Source organism: Centropristis striata, chromosome 14 (genome assembly GCF_030273125.1).
Source record: "Centropristis striata isolate RG_2023a ecotype Rhode Island chromosome 14, C.striata_1.0, whole genome shotgun sequence".
In the NCBI taxonomy this organism is placed as follows: Eukaryota; Metazoa; Chordata; class Actinopteri; order Perciformes; family Serranidae; genus Centropristis; species Centropristis striata.
Window position 1 is genome coordinate 36,659,896 of NC_081530.1, and position 23,136 is coordinate 36,683,031.

The 23,136-nt window shown below is 39.2% G+C and overlaps 2 protein-coding genes across 2 annotated transcripts; both read right to left on the reverse strand.

The window, feature by feature from the left end:
* Window positions 1–5,376: 5,376 nt before the first annotated feature.
* On the reverse strand, window positions 5,377–7,719 carry LOC131985496 (zinc finger protein 501-like). The gene has a single exon (XM_059350635.1). It carries the CDS (start codon window positions 7,245–7,247, stop codon window positions 6,015–6,017), a length of 1,233 nt encoding a protein of 410 aa, XP_059206618.1. The 5' UTR covers window positions 7,248–7,719; the 3' UTR covers window positions 5,377–6,014.
* Window positions 7,720–11,101: 3,382 nt separating this feature from the next.
* On the reverse strand, window positions 11,102–21,954 carry LOC131984452 (zinc finger protein 420-like). Its single transcript, XM_059349267.1, has 5 exons — window positions 21,773–21,954; window positions 15,364–15,699; window positions 13,515–14,564; window positions 12,426–13,021; window positions 11,102–11,944 (listed from the first exon to the last, which is right to left on the reverse strand). The coding sequence occupies exons 1-5, from the start codon at window positions 21,795–21,797 to the stop codon at window positions 11,471–11,473; spliced, it is 2,481 nt and encodes an 826-aa protein (XP_059205250.1). The 5' UTR covers window positions 21,798–21,954; the 3' UTR covers window positions 11,102–11,470.
* Between the last annotated feature and the right edge of the window lie 1,182 nt (window positions 21,955–23,136).

Sequence of the window (23,136 nt, forward strand, 5' to 3'; positions counted from 1 at the left end):
CACTACTACTACCACTACCACTACCACTGTCCCTACCACTACCACTGCCCCTACCACTACTACTACCACTACCACTACCACTGTCCCTACCACTGCCACTGCCCCTACCACTACCACTACCACTACCACTGTCCCTACCACTACCACTACCACTGCCCCTACCACTACCACTACCACTACCACTACCACTGTCCCTACCACTACCACTACCACTGTCCCTACCACTACCACTACCACTGTCCCTACCACTACCACTACCACTACCACTGCCACTGCCCCTACCACTACCACTACCACTGCCCCTACCACTGTCCCTACCACTACCACTGCCCCTACCATTACCACTACCACTGCCCCTACCACTACCACTACCACTGTCCCTACCACTACCACTGCCCCTACCACTACCACTACCACTGTCCCTACCACTACCACTGCCCCTACCACTACCACTGCCCCTACCACTACCACTGTCCCTACCACTACCACTACCACTGTCCCTACCACTACCACTACCACTGTCCCTACCACTACCACTGTCCCTACCACTACCACTACCACTGTCCCTACCACTACCACTACCACTACAACTGTCCCTACCACTACCACTGTCCCTACCACTACCACTACCACTGCCACTGCCCCTACCACTACCACTACCACTACCACTGTCCCTACCACTACCACTGTCCCTACCACTACCACTACCACTGCCCCTACCACTACCACTGCCCCTACCACTACCACTGTCCCTACCACTACCACTACCACTGTCCCTACCACTACCACTACCACTGCCCCTACCACTACCACTGCCCCTACCACTACCACTGTCCCTACCACTACCACTACCACTGCCCCTACCACTACCACTACCACTGCCCCTACCACTCCCACTGTCCCAACCACTACCACTACCACTATCCCTACCACTACCACTACCACTACCACTACCACTGCCCCTACCACTACCACTGTCCCTACCACTACCACTACCACTGTCCCTACCACTACCACTACCATTGTCCCTACCACTACCACTACCACTACCACTGTCCCTGCCACTGCCCCTACCACTACCACTACCACTACCACTACCACTGTCCCTACCACTACCACTACCACTGTCCCTACCACTACCACTGTCCCTACCACTACCACTGTCCCTATCACTACCACTGCCCCTACCACTACCACTACCACTGCCCCTACCACTACCCCTACCACTGCCCCTACCACTACCACTGTCCCTGCCACTACCACTGTCCCTACCACTACCACTGCCCCTACCACTACCACTGTCCCTACCACTACCACTACCCCTACCACTACCACTACCACTGTCCCTACCACTACCACTGCCCCTACCACTACCACTGTCCCTACCACTACCACTACCACTGTCCCTACCACTACCACTGTCCCTACCACTACCACTACCACTGCCCCTACCACTACCACTGCCCCTACCACTACCACTCCCCCTACCACTACCACTACCACTGCCCCTACCACTGTCCCTATCACTACCACTGCCCCTACCACTACCACTACCACTGCCCCTACCACTACCACTACCACTGCCCCTACCACTACCACTACCACTGTCCCTACCACTACCACTACCACTGTCCCTATCACTATCACTACCACTGTCCCTACCACTACCACTGTCCCTAACACTATCACTACCACTGCCCCTACCACTACCACTACCACTGCCCCTACCACTACCACTACCACTACCACTACCACTGTCCCTACCACTACCACTGTCCCTACCACTACCCCTACCACTACCACTGTCCCTACCACTACCACTACCACTGCCCCTACCACTACCACTACCACTGTCCCTACCACTACCACTACCCTTACCATTACCACTACCACTGCCCCTACCACTACCACTACCCCTACCACTACCACTTCCACTGCCCCTACCACTACCACTACCACTACCACTGTCCCTACCACTACCACTGCCCCTACCACTACCACTACCACTACCACTACCACTGTCCCTACCACTACCACTGTCCCTACCACTACCACTGCCCCTACCACTACCACTGTCCCTACCACTACCACTACCACTGCCCCTACCACTACCACGGTCCCTACCACTACCACTACCACTACCACTGTCCCTACCACTACCACTGCCACTGCCCCTACCACTACCACTACCACTGCCCCTACCACTACCACTACCACTGTCCCTACCACTACCACTACCACTGCCCCTACCACTCCCACTGTCCCAACCACTACCACTGTCCCTACCACTACCACTACCACTGCCCCTACCACTACCACTGTCCCTACCACTACCACTGTCCCTGCCACTGCCCCTACCACTACCACTACCACTGTCCCTACTACTACCACTGCCCCTACCACTACCACTACCACTGCCCCTACCACTACCACTACCACTGTCCCCTACCACTACCACTACCACTGCCCCTACCACTACCACTACCACTGTCCCTACCACTACCACTGTCCCTACCACTACCACTACCCTTACCATTACCACTACCACTGCCCCTACCACTACCACTACCCCTACCACTACCACTACCACTGTCCCTACCACTACCACTACCACTGCCCCTACCACTACCACTGCCACTACCACTACCACTGCCACTACCACTACCACTGTCCTTACCATTACCACTACCACTGCCCCTACCACTACCACTTCCACTGCCCCTACCACTACCACTACCACTACCACTGTCCCTACCACTACCACTGCCCCTACCACTACCACTACCACTACCACTGTCCCTACCACTACCACTACCACTGCCACTACCACTGCCACTACCACTGCCACTACCACTACCACTACCACTGCCACTACCACTACCACTACCACTGCCCCTGCCCCTACCACTACCACTACCACTGCCCCTGCCACCAGCCGTCAATGCCGGGGTCACAATAAGATACCAAAAACGATGATATGGTAACACCCCTAGACACCTTATACCACTCAGTAATACAAGTTAAATAAAACATTGTACTGGGCGGACATGCTGTATATATTGTTGTTTTGAGTTTTAAGCTTACATTGACTTTTTTAGAATGTTTTGTTGACTTTTTTTAGAATGATTTATTGACTATTTAGAACATTTTATTTACTTTTTAGAATGTTTTATTTACTTTTTTTTAGTAAATGTTGTTTACCTGTACACCATTTTTAACTTTCTATTGTTTACATTGCCTATTTTGAAACGTCACCGTGCTTTTTCTCACAGTTTCTGAATTTTGTTTATCTCACATGCACCTATTAAAATTACTGTTGCATTGTTGTCCTGTTCTCACTCAATCATGGTGTGACGAGGTTAGCGACCAGTGATACAGTTCTCCATCGGCCTGCAACCAAATTTCTAGCTTGTAGTTGACTACACATGTTAGTCAAAAGGGGGGAAGTGTGAAGGAAATTGGGTGTTTCCTGCATGGTGATAGCAGTGTTCGGGGCTTTGTTGTACTGTAAAAGAGCCATTTGGGATTGTGTGGTGTATGGAATACGAATGTGCTAATAAAACTTGCTGAACAGAGTATTGAGTGCTTTGTGTTTGGCCAGATCACCCATTAACTTAGTGCAATCCAATCCAATCCCCTTTATTTATATAGCACAATTTTAGCAAATACAAGGTTTCCAAAGTGCTGCACAAACAATAAATACATAACACAATACAAAGAGATGTAGTAAACAATAGATCAGTAAGATGCAATAAATTAAAAATGGGATAAAAATAAATAAAATGAAATATAAAATGTACTGCCCGCACAAAATAAAATATGCATGAATACAATAAAAACAAAAAATCATAAAATAAAATCCACAAAATTGCCACGACAATATATATATATATATATATATATATATATATTATTAAAATGGAAACATTACTTTATTTATAAAATATGTAAAATCAGTTAATCCTTCTGAATTTGTTGATATTAACAGAAACATTCAAGCAGCAGTAATTATTGTTATCGTTATTATTGCTGCAGCTCCTCTTCTCTAAAGTTTTTGTTCTGAGCTTCTTCTACTCTTGAAGACACTCTGCCTCCTGATTCCACTTCTTGTTTTATTTTGTAGAAGTAAGCAGCTCATGTTGACTTCCTGTTTTATTTTGTAGTAGCAGAGTTGACTTCCTGTCTGTGATGAGTCTCAGCTGCGTCTCGTTGTCTCGGTGAGTTCTTCTGTTCTTTGTGTTTCTGAGCTTCTTTTCTTTTAGTTCCTCAGTTTTTATCTGATCACACAAACAAACAAACAAACAAACAAACAAACAAACGGGTTTAATGTTCAGCTGGAGAGACAGTTTGTTGTTGTTGTTGTTAATTCATCTTTAGATTTCTATAGTCTCCACCGACACCTTTTAGCTTTTAAATGCATCAAGTACCAACAACTTTAGTTTATTGTGTTAAAGCTGTTTGACTTTGTCAGGAACTTCTATTGAAACAAAATAAAACATAACGTTTCAGTTAGAATATCAGATTATAAAACAATATTTAGTGGTATATATATATATATATATATATATATATATATGTATGTGTGTATATATATATAGTTTCCCAGAGTGCAGACTGCAGGGAGCCTCTGAAGCTCTCTGGTTGGATTTTGTATTTTCTGATATTTTAATATCATTATTTCTCTGAAATAATGCAAAGTTGAATCTAAAACTTTGTCACAAGATGAAAAAGTTATCAAGGAGTTTATTATCAGTTCTAACTTAGTATCAACTAAAGTGAAATGTTTCACAGCTTCTGTTAATCAAGGTCTCAGGCTGTACATACTAATAATATAATAATAATAATAATAATAATAATAATAATAATAATAATAACAGATTTGATTTTAGAGCGCTTTTAACAAGGTACTCATTCACTTAACACTTCTAAATCTAAAGTTTTTTTAATCTTGGTAAGAAACAAATCATTTGCAGTGTATCAGTTCCTTCAGCGTTACCTCACCTATATGTCCTGATAATTAATTTTTAACTTTGTTTCTTTTGGGTTGAACATTTTTATCAAGTAAGTCAAAGGAAAACATAAAATCTGATCTTGAAAATTATATTTTAATACACAGAATTTTAAATGTTGCAAATATGAATACAGGTTGCAAATATAACAAATAACAGGTAAAATGAGGATAATATCTAGTTCTATATTTTTGTACCAAATTTATTTGACATTATCTCCGGTTTTACTTGGACAAATATAATCCCAAAAAACAATCTGGCATAGAGTTTCAAGCCAGAACTTTAGAGGGAAGCTGAAGGAGAGACTCAATGTTGCATGAAAAACTCCTCAAAAACCCTTTAAACATGGAGTTTTCCCTGTTCAAAGGGTTTTTAGAGGAACAGGGAAAAACTCATCAAAACCCTTTTAACAACAGGGTGAAAACTGCTCTAAAGACCCCTTTAACCCATTTAGTGCTAAAACGGCTGTAAAAACTGCCTGTAAAACCTCTGGGCGATTTTGAAATAAGCCCCTAAAACCTGAAGTTTTTCTGTAAATTCAACAGAAGTGTCAACTCTTCCTACTAAATAATAGATTTTTCAGCCTCTGTAGCAGATAGAAATGAAATTCAAAAAGTATCTGAGAGCTTATAGCTGTTATATCTGAGCTCCCTCCGCTATAGTCATCTTCACCATGATTTATAAGTTCTGGAAAAGTCCCATGAGGCAGGGTTAACAGGGAAAAACTCCTCTAAAGACCATTTTAAGAGGGAAAAAGAAGAAGAAAGCTCTTGGAGAGACAGAGGAGGGATCCTCTCCCAGGACGGACAGACAAGCAACAGATAAAACTCCATCATTGATCAACTATTCCCATCCCGAGTTACCTTAAAGCACAACTCAGCACAACAATAAAGGACCCTTCAGTCTCTGTGTGTCCAACATGTCCACCTGGTCCGGAGCGTCCCTCTTTGGACTCCTGCTGGTTTCCTGTAACTCAGGTCAGAATATTTACAATACAATACAGCTCTACACGCTGCAGATGGACGGTTTCTCTCCCGTGTGAGTCCTCTCGTGTTTCTTCAGATGTTGGTTGGTTGTGAATGTTTTCCCGCACTGGGAGCAGCCGAATGGTTTCTCTCCCGTGTGGGTTCTCATGTGTCGCTTCAAGTTTCTGCTCTCTGTGAAGGACTTGAGACAGACGGAGCAGCTGAAGGTTTTCTCCCCCGTGTGGACGCTCAGGTGAGCAGGTAGGTGTCCGCTCTGGGTGAAAGACTTCTTACAGATGGGGCAGCTGAACGGTTTCTCTCCCGTGTGAGTTCTCATGTGTTTCTGTAAACTTCCACTCTGTGTGAAAGCTTTGTGGCACACTGAGCAGCTGAAGGGTTTCTCTCCCGTGTGAACGCTCAGGTGCGTCTGAAGGTGTCCGCTCTGGGAGAAAGATTTCTCACAGAAGGAGCAGCTGAACGGTTTCTCCCCCGTGTGAGTTCTCACGTGTTTCTTTAGATGTTGGTTGGTTCCGAAGGTTTTCCCGCACTCAGAGCAGCTGAACGGTTTCTCTCCCGTGTGGGTTCTGGTGTGTGCCAGTAGATGTCCACTGGACGTGAAAGACTTCTCACAAACGGAGCAGCTGAACGGTTTCCTTCTGGTGTGAGACCTTGTGTGTCTCCTCAGATATCCTCCGGTTCCAAAACATTTCCCACACTCGGAGCAGCTGAACGGTTTCTCAGCGGTTGAACCTGAAGGAGGTTCTGTGGAGTCCTCCCAGTCTGCGCTGTCATCAGTCTCCGGTTCAGAAGAGTCTCCAGTCTGCTCCTCTGGACCGCCGGTCCTGAGTGGTCCTGGTCCTCCACAGTCGGTCCTGAGAGGTCCTGGTCCTCCACAGTCCTCTCCAGCAGCTTCTGTTTCCATGTGTTCAGTCTGTGTGTGATGAAGCTGTGAGGACTGAGGTTTCTCTTCTTCATCTTCACTCTTCACAGGGACACGAGTGAAGGAGAACTTGGTGATATCAGCCTCCTCCAGACCTTCAAGCTGCTCCCCCTCCTGACTGCTCCACACCTCCTCCTGCTCCTCTTTAATGTGTCGGGGCTCCTGGTCTAGGTCCTGGTTCTGGTCTTGGTTCTGGTTCTGGTTCAGGTCTTGGTCTTGGTCCTGGTTCTGGTCCTGGTCCAGGCTGCAGCTCCAGTCCTGCTGCTCCTCTTTAACAACAACCACTTTCTGGACGTCTGGAGGTAAATCTGAAACATAAAACAGAATCATCATTAATATAAATGTGGACTTTGAACAGCTGGTTGGTTCCAGGATCCAGAAACCTCGTCAGCAGGTTTTCAGGTTCTTTTAAAGAAGTCTCTGGTTTTACCTCTTTGTTCCTCATAGGGTTCAACGGGGAGATGACTGGTTTGACTGACAGCTGAATAAGTCCAGAATATTCTTTATGGAGGAATGTAACTGAGGTTCTTGTACTTTATTTGAGTATTTCCATATTATGAACTTTATATTTTTACATTTATCTGACAGCTTCAGATCCTGAAACATAAAAACAGGATCAGTTTCAAGTGATTAGACTGTTTATTTTCCATTAAACATCATAACAGAATATTAAAAAGTTCAAATGAACCTCGAGAAAATTAAAAGCAGCTTCATAAATGCATCAACAATAATAAATAATATACTTAGAATATATAAAACAATCTGCATAACGAGTACTTTTCCGTTTATTTTGATACTTTGGTACTTTTACTGCAGTAAAGTAATCAGATTACTCTTTTTTTCTTTAATCTTTATTTTTTGAGCTGAAACTGTCAGACGTTTGCTGACGACATGAAGATTTATTAATAAAATCTAGATCAGTTTCACTAAACGTAAACATTTTCAGGTTCTTGTTGTTGGAAAACGCCGTGAAGTCGAGTTTCTGCTTTATTTACAGAAATATGACGATAGAAATGAAACGTGATCTGAGCTTCATCTGGACGACGAGACCATTCAGTTTCACATCTTCATGTTTGTGAAAATGGTTCTGCTGCAGAATCAGTTAAATTAAATCTGGAGATTCAACTTTAAAGTTTTTTCTTCAATTTTTCCAAGTTTAGTGAAACTGATCTAGATTTTATTAATAAATCTTCATGTCGTCAGCGAACGTCTGACAGTTTCAGCTCAAAAAATAAAGATTAAAGAAGAAAAGATCTGAGAATCAAACTAAAGAATCTGTCTTTAACTCGGAGTAATCTGATTACTTTACTGCAGTAAAAGTAGTGTGTATATATACACGTATGTATATGTCTTGTATGAGTCTAATGTATATAATATATAGATAATAATTTACAAAAAAAATTTACAAGAAAAAAAATGACACATTTACGAGAAAAAAAATTACAAATTTACAAGAAAAAAATGACAAATTAATGAGAAAGAAATGACAAATTTACAAGACAAAAACTACAAATTTCTGAGAAAAAAGTCACAAATTGACAATAAAAAAATCGACAAATTTACGAGAAAAAATTGACAAATTTACTGTGTCCAGCAGTATGTATATATATATGTATGTATATCTGTTGTATCACCTGTATGAGTCTAATGTATAGAATATATAGATAATATATTTATGTGTATGTAGTGTGTAGTCTGACCTGTGTGGTTGCAGCAGTCCTCCTCCTCCTCTTCTTCCTCCTCCTCTTCTTCCTCCTCCTCTTCTTCCTCCTCCTCCTCCTCCTCTTCTTCCTCCTCCTCCTCCTCCTCCTCCTCCTCCTCCTCTTCTTCCTCCTCCTCCTCCTCCTCCTCCTCCTCCTCCTCCTCCTCCTCCTCCTCTCTGATGTCCAGATGTTGGTTCCGTCTGAGGTCCATCCTCCTCTCTTGTCCCCCGGCCGGAACTATCAACAAGCTTCTTAAAGTCCAGCAGGAGGAGAAAGAAACTGTTAGCAGGAGCTAGCTGCTAGCGGCTAACGCTAGCTTAGCAACATTAGCTTCAGGAAACGCGTTTCCGGCGGCAGAAAGGAAACCAAGCTGCTGTTTGTGGTTTAGTTTCAGCTTTTCAAAGCTCATCCAGCAGTTTGTGATCTTCTCTTTCTTTCCTCACTAAACACTGGCGCCTTTTACTGCTCCGGCCCACAAACACGGACACTACCACTAGTAGTTCCGGGGGGAAGGGAGACGGGGCGGACCGGACACACTTCCGGCGGATTGTTCGTCAAATTAAATTATTTCTTCTCTTCTGATGATAAAATAAATTATTTTATAACCGTTGAGCTCTTTTTTTCGGAGCTTAAATTAAGTTATTTAAGATAAATATGTAATGTTCCGCGGCGGAAGGAATTCGGGGCGGACCGGAAACGCTTCTTCAAACAAACAAATAAAACACCTCCTTACTGGTTTTATTTATTAGGTTTATTTATTTCCTGTCTGTATTCAGTTTGAATGGTTTTTATTTATTTCATGTCAGCTGTTTATTTTATTAACATAAATTATTTTATTGTAACGAACAACCAGATAATAAAAACACTAGTAATATTTAGAGTCAGTTTAAGCTGCAACAAGAGAATTTAATAACAATAAAACAAGTTTAACCCTCAAACCAAAAGTTTCTCTTTAAATAAATCACCAAAAAATCGGTTTGTAGTAGAAATAAACTGTAAAAACTGACGTTATCGTTAGTTTGAACTTTCCTACGGTCCTTGAACGTATCATTAGTCCTAAAAAGTGCCTGTTACTTGTGTTAAACGTCGATATTTGTGTCAGAATCTCTTTATTCTTCATGTGTCATTCACAGTTTATCATAGAAGGAAACTGTAAAAACAAACCATTTTTATCTTGGTTTTAGCTTTCCGATGGTCCTTGAATGCCTCATATGTTATGAACGTTTCCATGAGAAAAAGTGACCAAAACAAAGCTTAAAATTGTGATTTTTCTGTCAGAATCACTTTATTATATGTTTAAAACATATCCAAAAATAAAGTGTTGAACCAAATGTTTTCTTTAACATATCACCAAAAATACACCATTTATTTTTAGTAAAAACTGGCATTATCTGCAGAATTTGAACTTTCCGACGGCCCTTGAACGGATGATAGATTACGAAAAGGTTCAGTTATAAAAAGTGACCAAAGCTTGTGTTAAATGTATCAGTGTTGGTGCTTTCGCTCTGTGTCAGTTTTATTCTGGAGTTCCTCAGGGTTCAATTCTGGGACCACTTTTATATTCTGAACTCTCTGAACTGCACGTTTGTTTCTTTTTAAAAATCACCAAAAATCATTCGTTTATCATAGAGAGAAACTGTAAAAACAGACATTATGGCCAGTTTGAACTTTCCGATGGTCCATGAACGCATCACAAGTTATAAAAAGTGACCGTTACTTGTGTTAAATGTTGATATTAGTGTCAGAATCTCTTTATTCTACATGTGTCATTTAAAATAAACCAGATCCTGTTTACACAGAGCAGAGAGGAGAGGACAGGAGAGGCTGGAAACATGACAATATTTTTATCATTATCCTCTCATCTCCTAGTCTCCTCTCTCTTGTCTCCTCTCCTCATCTCCTTGTCTCCTCTCCTTTCTCTCTTTTTTTTAAAATATAAAAATTAAAAGCTGACAGTTTTAAATTTAAAACATCAAAGAAACTTTCACCTGATGAAAAAGTTAAATAAATGTTTCAGATTTCCAGAATCACAAACATTTTAAAGTTCAGATAAAGTTCATAAAGATGACGGGTATATTTATATATTAGTATTAATATATTAATATTAATATATTACTATATAATATTAATATATTATTAGTATTAATATATTAATATTAATACTAAGCATCGTTTAATAAATCTTATATTTTTATTATCAGTCTTTGTGTTGTTTACTTTTTATTTTCTGCAGTTTGATTTATTACAATAGTTTTTAAGCTAACTGAAAAAAATCCAGTTAATTTTTCACTGGAATCAAATCTCCAGATGTTTTATGCTTTTTAAAAAATGTGTTTCCTCATTATGAATCTGAATAAACTTAATCAGCAGCTGAACAAACACCCAGACATTTATTGATTATGAAACAATAATTGCTTTTAGTAACACACACACACACACACACACACAGTTTCTTTCTAATATTCACTTGAAAACATTTTAAACTTGTTCAGTTTATCATGTGAATCTATTTATTAATAGTTGATTAAATATTTCTATGATCTTTTTAACTTTCAGTTCAAATAAAATACTTTGAAATAAAAAAGTTTACATTCAGAGTTCAGAGGTCTATTTTCATTTACATTAATATTTACAGAATATTATCATTAATAATAATATTTACAGATTATTATTATTATTATTATTATTAATAATATTTACAGATTATTATTCTGAATCTGATGATTAATGTTCAGTTCATGAAGTCTGATTGATGTTTGTTGATCATTTCAGTCATTTAATGATTAAATTAAAGTTGTGTTTATGTTGAAACAGCGTCTGTGAAGTTGATAAAATAAAACTCATTAAATATCTTCAGTCCGGAGGTCTGAACTCGTCGTCCTGCTCACTTCCTGTCTGACTTCCTGTCTGACTTCCTGTCTGCGCGGCGGCGTGCTGCGTCATGTGGCGCTTCATGTTGGACACCTGCGTGAAGCTTTTCTCACAGATGGGGCAGCTGAAGGGTTTCTCCCGGGTCTCTGTGGCGTGCTGGGCCATGTGGCGCTTCAGGTTCCCACCCTGCGTGAACCTGATGCTGCAGACGGAGCAGCTGAAGGGTTTCTCTCCTGAATGCGTCCTCAGGTGTTTCTTCAGCGCGCCGCTCGCCGCGAAGCCTTTCTCGCAGACAGAGCAGCTGAACGGTTTCTCCCCGCTGTGGATCCTCAGGTGAGCCTTCAGGTTGTGCTTGTGGTTGAATCCGTTCCCGCACTGACGGCAGCGGAATGGTTTCTCTCCCGGTTCCACGTCCCAGTCCTGCTCCGTCCGGTTCTCGCTGAGCTCGCTGCCACACTAGAGAAAAGAAAAAAGTGACAAATTTACGGAAAAAAATAGTGACATTTTCCGAGAAAAAAAATGACAGATTTACAAAACAAATTGACTAATTTACAGAAGAAATGACAAAGTTACAAGAAAAAAGTGACAAATTTATGGAAAAAAATTGGCAAATTTACGAGAAAAAAAAGACAAATTTACAAAACAAATTGACAGATTTACGAGAATAAATGACAAAGTTACAAGAAAAAAGTGATACATTTATGAGAAAAAAAGGCAAATTTGGAAAAAAAGACAAATTTATGAGAGAAAACTATCAAATTTACAAGAAAAAATGTGAAATTTTCAAGAAAAAGACAAATTCATGCAAAAAAAATTGACAAATTTATGACAAAAAAATCGACACACTTATGACAAAAAAGTGATACATTTACGAGGAAAAGTTGACAAATTTAGAAGAAAAAAAGACAAATTTAGAAGAAAAAAGTGACAAATTTACGCTGAGCTCGTTGCCACACTTGTGTCGTCTGAACCCTGAGAGCCACGTGAACTTTTTGTCACAGACGCTGCAGCTGAACTGTTTCTCTCCCGTGTGCACGGCCATGTGCTGCGTCATGTGGACCTTCTGAGTGAAGCCTTTCCCGCAGAAAGGGCAGCTGAACGGTCTCTCTCCTGTGTGGAGCCTCTCGTGAGTCTTCAGATTCACCATCCGGCCAAATCTCTTCCCGCACTGAGAGCAGCTGAACGGTTTCTCCCCCGTGTGACTCGTCATGTGACCCAGCAGCGACCTCTTGCAGCCGAACGTTTTCCCGCATTCAGAGCAGCCGAATGGTCTCTCTCCTGTATGGATCCTCTTGTGAGTCTGCAGATGTTCTTTACGCCCAAATATTTTCCCGCAATCAGAGCAGCTGAACAACTTCCTGTTACATCCTGACGGAGGTTCTCTGGTCTCCATCCGATCGTCGTCCCCGGGCAAAACCTGAAGCTCAGAAGAGTCTCCGGTCTGCTCCTCTGGATCATCGGTCCTGAGTGGTCCTGGTCCTCCACAGTCGGTCCTGAGAGGTCCTGGTCCTCCACAGTCCTCTCCAGCAGCTTCTGTTTCCATGTGTTTATGAGAGAAAAGTGACAAATTTACAGAGAAAAGTGACAAATTTACAGAAAAAAGTGACAAATGTACAAGAAAAAAAGTGAAAAATTTAAAAGAGAAAATCGAAAAATTTACAAGAAAAAAGTGACAAATTTAAGAGAAAAAAGTGACAAAATTACAAAAAGTAGTGACAAATTCACAAGAAAAAAAGTGACAAATTAACGAGAAGAAAATTGACAAATTTACAAGAAAAAATTGACAAATTTACTAGAAAAAATTGACAAATTCATGAGAAAAAAATGGAAAAAATTCACAAGAAAAAAATTGACAAATTTACCAGAAAAAAATTGACATTTACAAAAAAAAGTGACAAATTTATGGGAAAAAACCTGCTAAAAAGTGTGCGCTGTGTGTCCCAGATTGTGTCCAGCAGATGATTTGTTGACATAAAGAAACCAAACCAGAGACACACTGAGACTTCTTCTGTGTCTCTGTTCCTACCTGAAGCTTCGTCCTCTTCAGTCTTCACAGGGACGGACGAGTCTCCGTCCTCGTCCTCGCCGACGGGCCGCAAGAGACGATGTGGACCGTCGGTCCCGAGTGGTCCTGGTCCTCCACAGTCGGTCCTGACTGGTCCTGGTCCTCCACAGTCGGTCCCGAGTGGTCCTGGTCCTCCACAGTCCTCTCCAGCAGGTTTCTGGTCTCCCTCGTCGCGGCGCTCAGACGACTCGGCGCCACACGTGTGTCTCTTGAGCTGGTAGAGCCAGGTGAACCTCGTGTTGCAGCCGTGGCAGCTGAAGCGGTTCTCCTTGGAGTGGACGGACATGTGCTGCGTCAGGTGTCCTCCATGTTTGAAGCTCTTGGAGCAGACGGAGCAGCTGAACGGTCTCTCTCCGGTGTGGATCCTCATGTGGATGTTCAGGTTGTCCTTGCGGCTGAAGACTTTCCCGCACTCGGGGCAGCTGAAGGACTTGTCCCCGCTGTCCGTGTCTCTGCTGTCCTCGGCGGGACGAAGAGACGCCCGGCAGACGCTCCGGTGGCTCTTGAGCTGAGAGTACCAGGTGAATCTCTGCTGACAGGAGCGGCAGCTGAAGCGTTTCTCCCCCGTGTGAACCGACAGGTGGTACGTCAGGTTCACCTTCTGGGTGAAACGTTTCCCACAGAACGAGCAGCTGAACGGTTTCTCTCCCGTGTGAGTCCTCATGTGGATCTTCAGGTGTGGACTGCGACCGAAAGTTTTCCCACAGTGGGAGCAGCTGTAGGTCTTCCTGCCAGTCCTGGATCTGGGCTCACCGTCAGGGACTTCGATGATCCTCAGAGAGTTCAGAACCGACTGATGTTCTACGTTCTCATCGCTGACTTCAGTCTTCAGCTCGGAGCTCCAGAGTTCCTCGTGCTCCTCCTTAATGTGTGGGAGCTCTGGCTCCTCCTGGCGCTGGTCCTGGTCCTGGTCCTGGTCCTGGTCCTGGTCCTGGTGCTGGTCCTGGTCCTGGTCTTGGTCCTGGTGCTCAGGTGGAGCCTCTTTTTTACCCCCTGGCAGCTGTGGGACGTCTGCAGGAAACATTTTTATGGGAAAAAGTGACAAATTTACAAGAAAAAAAGTGACAAATTTAAAGAAAAAAATAAATAAATTTGCAAGAAAAAAGTGACAAATTTATGGGAAAAAGTAAAAAAAATTACAAGAAAAAAAGTGACAAATTTATGAGAAAAAGTGACAAATTTATGAGAAAAAAAGTGACACATTTATGAGGAAAAAGTGACAAATTTACGAGAAAAAAGTGACACCTTTATGGGAAAAAGTCACAAATTTTACGAGAAAAAAATTGACAAACTTACGAGAGAAAAAAGTGAGAAATTTACCAGAAAAAAAGTGACAAATTTTTGAGAAAAAGTGACAATTTTATGGGGAAAAAAATGACAAATTTTACGAGAAAAAAGTTGACAAATTTACGAGAAAAAAGTGAGAAATTTATGAGAAAAAAAATTGACAAATCTATGAGAAAGTCACAAATTTACAAGAAAAAAATTGACAAATTTGTGACAAAAAATGTGACAAATGTATGAGGAAAAAAAAATTACAAATGTATGAGGAAAAAAAGTGACAAATTTACAAGAAAAAAATTGACAAATCTATGAGAAAAATTTGGACAAATTTACGAGGAAAAAAAGTGACCAATTAACCAGGAAAAAGTGACACAAATACATGAAAAAATTAAATTATTTGAGAAAAAAGTGACAAATTTACGAGAAAAAAAAACTTCAAATCTATGGAAAAAAAATTTAAAAAAATTCAAGTGACAAAACTACATGAAAGAATGAAAAATTTACTGGAAAAACGTGTCAAATGTACCAGTAGAAAAGTGACAGTGGTCTTCTTCATCTTCACTCTTCACAGGGACACGAGTGAAGGAGAACTTGGTGATATCAGCCTCCTCCAGACCTTCAAGCTGCTCCCCCTCCTGACTGCTCCACACCTCCTGCTGCTCCTCTTTGATGTGTGGGGGCTCTGGCTCCTCCTGGTCCTGGTCCTGGTCCTGGTCCTGGTCCTGGTCCTGGTCCTGGTTCTGGTCCTGGTCCAGGTCCTGGTCCTGGTTCTGGTCCTGGTCCTGGTCCTGGTTCTGGTCCTGGTCCTGGTCCTGGTCCTGGTCCTGGAGCTCAGGAGGAACCTCTTCCAGCTGCTGGACGTCTGCAGATAATAATAAAAACAAACAGTTTGCTTGTGACAGTGACAAATTTACAAGAAAAAAGTGACAAATTAAAAAAAAAAGTCTGCAGGAAACAAGAATTTAAAGGTTATTTTTCTGTTGTGAGTCCTGATGAAACCGCTGAGATGAAAGAAGAACCACCTGGAGAACCTGGAGAACCTGGAGAACCTGGAGAACCTGGAGAATGTCTTCAATGACCATAAACGCCCCAAACAGGCAGAACGTTTAACATTAACATTTACATTAGATTAACATTTTCACTCCTTTAAATCCTGTTTTAAGTTTAAAGCTTCAGATCAGATTATTAATGAATTATGTTGAAATAAATGACCTAAAAAGCATCCAAGAGAACGTCCAAATAGACTGTTTTGTAGTTTTATTTTATTTATTATTTCTGCTGTTTTTGTGTGTATAAATGGTTTTAAAAGGAACATTTCCATAGAAACATGTGTCTTTTCTTAGTATTTTGGGTTCCTGGCAGCTTTATACTTGTTAATGAAAATAAAATGATAAATGTGACTGATAGCTAGTTTGTGTGTATTAAAAGGATCCATGGTGAGATGTAGGACAGACTGAGATGATAAACAGACAGAAACTAATGCAGGACACATTAGAACCAAACCTGCTGGACCTCAGAGGGTTCAGGTCCCGTAGACTTTCCTTAGTATGATCAACATTTAAGTTGAAAAAAGCTTTCAATGTCTTTATAAGCTTTTCTTTCTTTGATTGTAAATGTTTACAATCAAAGAATGCTAACACCAATGTTTATTACAGGTTACAATGTAAACAAATAACCGTTTCAGTTCATTTAAAATGCTGCAGACGGCCACATGAGGCCCCGGAGCCTCAGGTTGACCCCCCTGGTCTAAAGTACAGTAGCAGTTTCTTATTAACTCTGTAGTTTAGTTCTGTTTCCTCCATGTCTGACTCCTTCATCCTGCCTGGATTCACCTTCAAACATCTTTAAATACCATGTTGGGATATTTATCACCTATATGACCTGATAATAATAATAATAACTGATTCTTTATTCTGACTTACTGGATCAACATTTAGAACCAAAAAGAAACAAAGACAAACCAACATAAATGTGATCTTGTGATTGTGTGTGATCCTGTCATCAACTCTGGTTTTATTCTAGTGGGACTCTGTTTGATTTCATCTGCTGTGTTTAGAGGAACAATTTGGGTCATTTTGTGTCAATTTTTAGTCATTTTGTGTGTTTTTTTTGTCATTTTGTCTTTTTTTTTAACTTTCAAAACACACAATGTGAAACATTATAATATATGTTGACATGAAGCGTATATATAAATATACAGAGCTGCCAAGTGTCACGCTTTGAGTGTGACAGTCACGCAATTTAACCCATTCTCACACCACACGCCACACTTGACATTTCTCACGCTTATATTTCCCCATTCAATACTCTGTATTTATTTTTTTCATGATAATAAACTTTCGTCCTCGCGGCTTGCCGTATCTCGAGTACCTCTGATTGACTGACCGAGATAACCAATCCCAGACCAATCCATCAGTCCTTTGTGCCTAAATCTAACCAACCGCGGAAGGCACCACGCAATATAAACCAATCAGAAGCAACGTAAGGCGGGTCTTGGCGTCTCTAACTTTCTTTCGCACACAACAGCGCCGACATTTAAAACCCACTCGACGTTGCTTGAAGACAGATGGTAATTAACTACTCAATTTAGTTGACAGTTGATTCACTGTTTCTCCTTGAGTTTCCTAGTTAATATGTACTGTTTTAAGGCTGCTATAAGTCTATCACTGTCCTGTATTTGTTGCAGAGCTGTGTAACATTTATTTGCCTCTTCTCTTGACCAGTTCACACTTGAAAAAGAGACTCTAACGTTAGTCTCAATGTGTGTGTGTGTGTGTGTGTCAGAGTTACAGACTTGTGAATATCAATTTAGACCCCTCTAAAGCAGTGTTTCTCAAAATTCTAAATTTCAAGGTCTATCCTTAACTCTGACAGTGTACAAATGGAACCAAATTAGCTTTATTGGCATGAATGGTATCAACCTTTGTTGCCAAAAGCAGAACATACATACAGACATGCAATTCAATTACAATACAATTAATACAATACATTAAATATTAATACAAATATATTAAATATTTTACATTAAATATATTTCATATTAAATCTCTCTCTTTCGCGCTCTGGCTCTCTCTCTCTTTTGGCAAACATGGCGGAAGGCGGAGCAGACACGCCTATAGACATATACTTTTTTTTTTTTTTTTTTATTGATATGTTTTGCAATAACATACAGCAAAGTAAAGAGTGAGGGGGGTTACATGGGGGAGTAACACAATTACAATTAATATTTGTGTGAAATCATAGAGTGCAGGAGGACAAGGTACGTTTCTGGTAGGCCAGCACAACACAAAGTCACTTCAAAAACACGGAAACAGGCAAAACAATTCTAGAGTCTTTATGGCTTTCTTGTTTTCGGATTGAGTAATTGTCTTAATGTACTGTTTGATTTCCCTTTCAAGGCGGTAAGTACATGGTATTTGATTGGTGAATTTCCGGTTATGGATATGAGCTTTGGCTAGAAATAATATTAAATTAATTATATAATATTGGTCTACTTGGGGGAATGGGACTGAAAAGAAACCAAACAATACATTTTGATATTCCAAAAGAAAGTTTTTGTCAATATATTGACGGATGAATGTGGTAACATTTTTCCAAAATGTCTGCAGGTGGGGACATGACCAGAAGAGGTGGTGAAGATCTTCTGGAGCCTGTTTGCAGAAGGAGCAGAGTTCGCTGATGTCTTTTTTATATCTTTGCATAAATAGATTGGAGGGATAGATTCGGTGGATGAGTTTGAGGGAAATTTCTTTGATTTTATTTGTGATGAAGTATTTGGCAGGTAGAGACCATATGTTTTTCCAGACCAGATTCGTGAATGTATTGTTCCAGTATGATACCGCATTTGGGGTACTGATGATTTCTTTTTGGTATAGTGCACGTATATTACGGTTATTGTTCTTTTTCACTGAAAAGCAGATTCGACCGACTTCTGTCAGCACAGGCTCCAGAGGTAACAGCTCAATTTCAGATACTATGACACTTTTGAACAACATACTTACACCCGAGGGTATTGCATCAAATACTATTGCATATTCTTTTGGAGGAATAGGAAATGTATATTTATTTAAAAGTTCTGTGTAGGATAACAGTGTGCCGTTCGGACTAAAGAGCTGACTGACTAAATTTATGTTATGATTGAACCAGTTCTCTATAAAAAGTGATTTGTGTTTGTATAGTATGTCCCTGTTATTCCAAATGTAATATCTATGTGGGGTGAAGTTATGTTTATAAACCAAAGACCAGGAAAGAAGTATCTGTTTATGAAAGTTGGCTAGTTTTGTGGGGAGTTTTTCAATGTTGTAGGAGCAGAGCAACAAAAATTTAAGGCCACCGATTTTGGAAAATATATAGTTGGGAATGAAGTTCCAGATTGATGTTGGGTTATTAATAAATTGCCTGATCCAGTTGATTCTAAATGTATTGTACAGGGTGGAAAAATCAAGAAAATTAAAACCTCCGTTTTCATAGGAGTTCATTAACGTTGATTTTTTTATATAATGAATTTTATTTTTCCACACAAAGTTATATAGAATTTTGTCAATAGCCACAGTGGTTTGTTTGTTGACATCCAGAGATATTGCTGTATACGTGAGTGGGGATAAGCCCTCTGCTTTAGATAACAGGATTCTGCCCTGAAGGGACAGATCTCTCTGGAGCCAGGAGTTGAATTTTTTTTGTGTTTTTTCTATGATGTGGTTAAAGTTCAAGGAGCACCTGTTGCTTGTGTTTTTGTTGATGATGATTCCCAAATATGTGACAGATTCCTTTACAGGTATGTTGGAGATGGATGTACTATTGCAGTTTTTGAGTGGGAGAAGTTCACACTTACTGAGATTCAGGTGAAGGCCGGATGCTCTGGCAAAAACTGAAATTTGGTTAACAGCACTTGAAATTTGTGAGGTACTTTTTAGGAATAAGCAGGTGTCATCTGCCAGTTGGCTGATGACAATTTCCCTGTCTGCTATAGATATCCCTTTGATGGGGCTCTGCTTGATAAAGTCAGAGAGCAGTTGGGCACATAACAAAAATAAATATGGTGACACAGGGCAGCCCTGTCTAATTCCACGATTTAAATTAAAACGTGGAGAGGTACCTGTATGCAGTTTAATTGAGCAATTCGCTTTCATATATATAGTTTCAATTGCAGAACAAAAGTACTCACCAAAACCGAATTTCTGTAAGGCCTGGAACATAAATTTGTGTTCAATGGTATCGAACGCTTTGCGAAAATCCAAAAATAAAATAAAGCTGTCATCAGGGCAGTATTCAGCATAATCAATGAGGTCCAGAACAAGTCTTATGTTATTAGATATATGTCTGCCCTTCATAAAACCTGTTTGTGTTTCATCAATAATGTTGTCCAGAACTACTTTAAGTCTTTTGGCAAAGATTCCAGCTAAGATTTTATAATCATTATTTAGGAGACAGATTGGTCTCCAGTTATCAATGCAGAGTGGGTCCTTATTGGGTTTAGGGATAAGTGTTAAGTCACACTATGACACTTTTGAACAACATACTTACACCCGAGGGTATTGCATCAAATACTATTGCATATTCTTTTGGAGGAATAGGAAATGTATATTTATTTAAAAGTTCTGTGTAGGATAACAGTGTGCCGTTCGGACTAAAGAGCTGACTGACTAAATTTATGTTATGATTGAACCAGTTCTCTATAAAAAGTGATTTGTGTTTGTATAGTATGTCCCTGTTATTCCAAATGTAATATGTAAAATGTAAATATGTTGTAATATGTAGTGTGTTATAAGTGACCAGATGTCCGAAATCCAAAAAAAAAGACACAAAATAACTAAAAAAAATCACACAAAATGACAGAAAAAAAACTAAATTACTTTTGAAAAAAGAAACAAAATGACAGAAAAAAAGACACAAAATGACCAAAAAAAGACACAAAATAACTAAAAAGGACACAAAATGACCCAAAAAATCACACAAAATGACAGAAAAAAACCTAAATTACTTTTAAAAAAAAAGAAACAAAATGACCAAAAAAGACACAAAATAACTAAAAAGGACACAAAATGACAAAAAACCTAAATTACTTAAAAAAGACACAAAGTGACAGAAAAAAGACACAAAATGACCAAAAAAAGACCAAAATAACTAAAAAGGACACAACATGACCAAAAAGACATAAAATAACGAAAAAATCACACAAAATGACAGAAAAAAACCTAAATTACTTAAAAAAGACACAAAATGACAGAAAAAAGACAGAAAATAACTAAAAAAAGACACAAAATGACCAAAAAAGTGCCAAGGGAAAGAGAGAAAGATGGCCTATATTTTGCATTTTGTTGTCCAAGTAGCTGTTACTTTGTTCAGTGACAATAAAGTTCAATCTAATCAATTCTAATGACTGTTGATTGAGGGTGGGTGGTGGCAGCGGGGCTCAGTGGGGCTCAGCAGCCCTAAAGCTCTGACCCTCGACTCGCCCCTGGCCGCTGGCATGTAGGTGAGGACATCAGTCTTAAGGAATAAATCGACGTTAAAAGGCTAAAGGCATCATGGTGCTAGAGTCTCACTCTTGTCATTTTCTGAAACTTGGCAGCCCTGTAAATATATATATATATATATATATATATATATATATATATATATTTATATATATATATTTATATTTATATTTCTGGGTCAATGTGACTCAGATTGATGGAGCAGCTCACATGTTATTATTAACTATTAATCAATATCTATAAGTTATATTCACGGCAGCGCAGGTTACCATGGTGACAACCGGGGTCAAAGGTCAGCTAGCTCCATGCTAACAGGCTAGGCTAGCGTTAGCTGCGAGCTGAAAACAAAACGTTTAAACATTAAAAATGAAAAAACTCGTTTGAAGTTTCCGGAAACAGCTGAGAGCAGCTAGCGTTAGCTTAGCATCGTCAGCACAGCAGCTGCAGGTAGAAACACACCTGTTCTTCTTCTTCGCGGCTTCATTTCGTGCAGCAGCTGTTTCCGGTGCCGGTCCGGCTCCTTCCGGGTCCCGGACTCTCCGGACTCTCCGGTCCGGTTCGGTTTCTGCCGATAATCACGGAAAACTATCCGAGCTAACGTGCTAACCTGCTAACGGAGAGCTATCACCGTCACTTCCGGGGACGGATTTCAAAGTAAGACTCCCAGCTGTTTTAAATTTAAAATTTCATGTTTAAATGTTGACTTGTTTTATTACAAATTATTATTTATTATTATAAATGATTTAATAAATAATTTAATAAATATTTAATATATAAATGATTCTTTTTATGAAATATAAAAACTATGATAAAAATATAAATGTTCCTTCCAAATTATTTTTTGTAGATTTATAAAATATAAAAATACAATGTTTAAATATAATTTATGAATAAATATAAATACATATTTATATAATTATTATTAATAATAAATCATTGATTGTGATCAATTATTTTTATATTTATAAGATATCAAAGAAATATATTAATATAAAATATAAAAAATATGATATAATTTATTATAAGAATGTATTTCTTTTATTGATATCCATTTACCTCAAAAACAAAAAAATCATAAAAGCATGTCTACCATTTATCATTATTATTATTATTATATGTTATTTTGGCCATCTCCTTATTGTTCAGTGTTTATGTAATATTCTTTATTTAATGTTGCTAGTTTTATATTTTAATCTACAGCCGTTTACCAATATGTAAATAAATGTGCTATCTAAAAATCTTATAAACAATAAATATTTAAACAATAAATACATAAAATTATAATGCTCCAAAATGTTTTAAAATAGATAAATTAAAAAAATAAATACCTGCAAAGAACGATTAATTGATTAAATGTATAAATAAACAGGTGCAAATTAAAACAAATCTAAAATTCTAAAAGTTATTTTAAATACCGAAACTACATAATCATCTGAAAATCTGTTTAAAACAGTTAAAAATTAAATAAAACGCTAAGAACCTTTAAATGAATAAATAAAAAAGTGAATTAATGAAATACATAAATATATTCGCTATCCTGTGAGAAACAAACCGCAAAAAAAAAAAACAGATAAAGGTTTTTATATGAAAAACTGCAAAAAATCCCTCACAGAGTAAATCTGATGAGACCGAAATGATCTGACTGATTTATTCATAAATATATAATTATATATCTAAAATCTAAAATATTTATTTTCTGGCTGATTGACAACGACAGACAGTAATATTATTTTTGGTAAATTTAAAGACGTAATAATTTATTTACATTGTTTTGTTTTTTTGTGATTTATTTTGAAAAACTGATAAACATAATAAAATAAAAT

Excerpts from the sequence above, each read along its gene's own strand:
- LOC131985496 (XM_059350635.1), bottom strand. The coding sequence starts at position 7,247 with ATGATGATTCTGTTTTATGTTTCAGATTTACCTCCAGACGTCCAGAAA.
- LOC131984452 (XM_059349267.1), bottom strand. The coding sequence starts at position 21,797 with ATGAAGCCGCGAAGAAGAAGAACAG. Across the intron at positions 15,700-21,772 it reads GCCGCGAAGAAGAAGAACAG|ACGTCCAGCAGCTGGAAGAG; the intron begins GTGTGTTTCTAC and ends TATTATCTGCAG. Across the intron at positions 14,565-15,363 it reads CCACTGTCACTTTTCTACTG|ACGTCCCACAGCTGCCAGGG; the intron begins GTACATTTGACA and ends TGTTTCCTGCAG.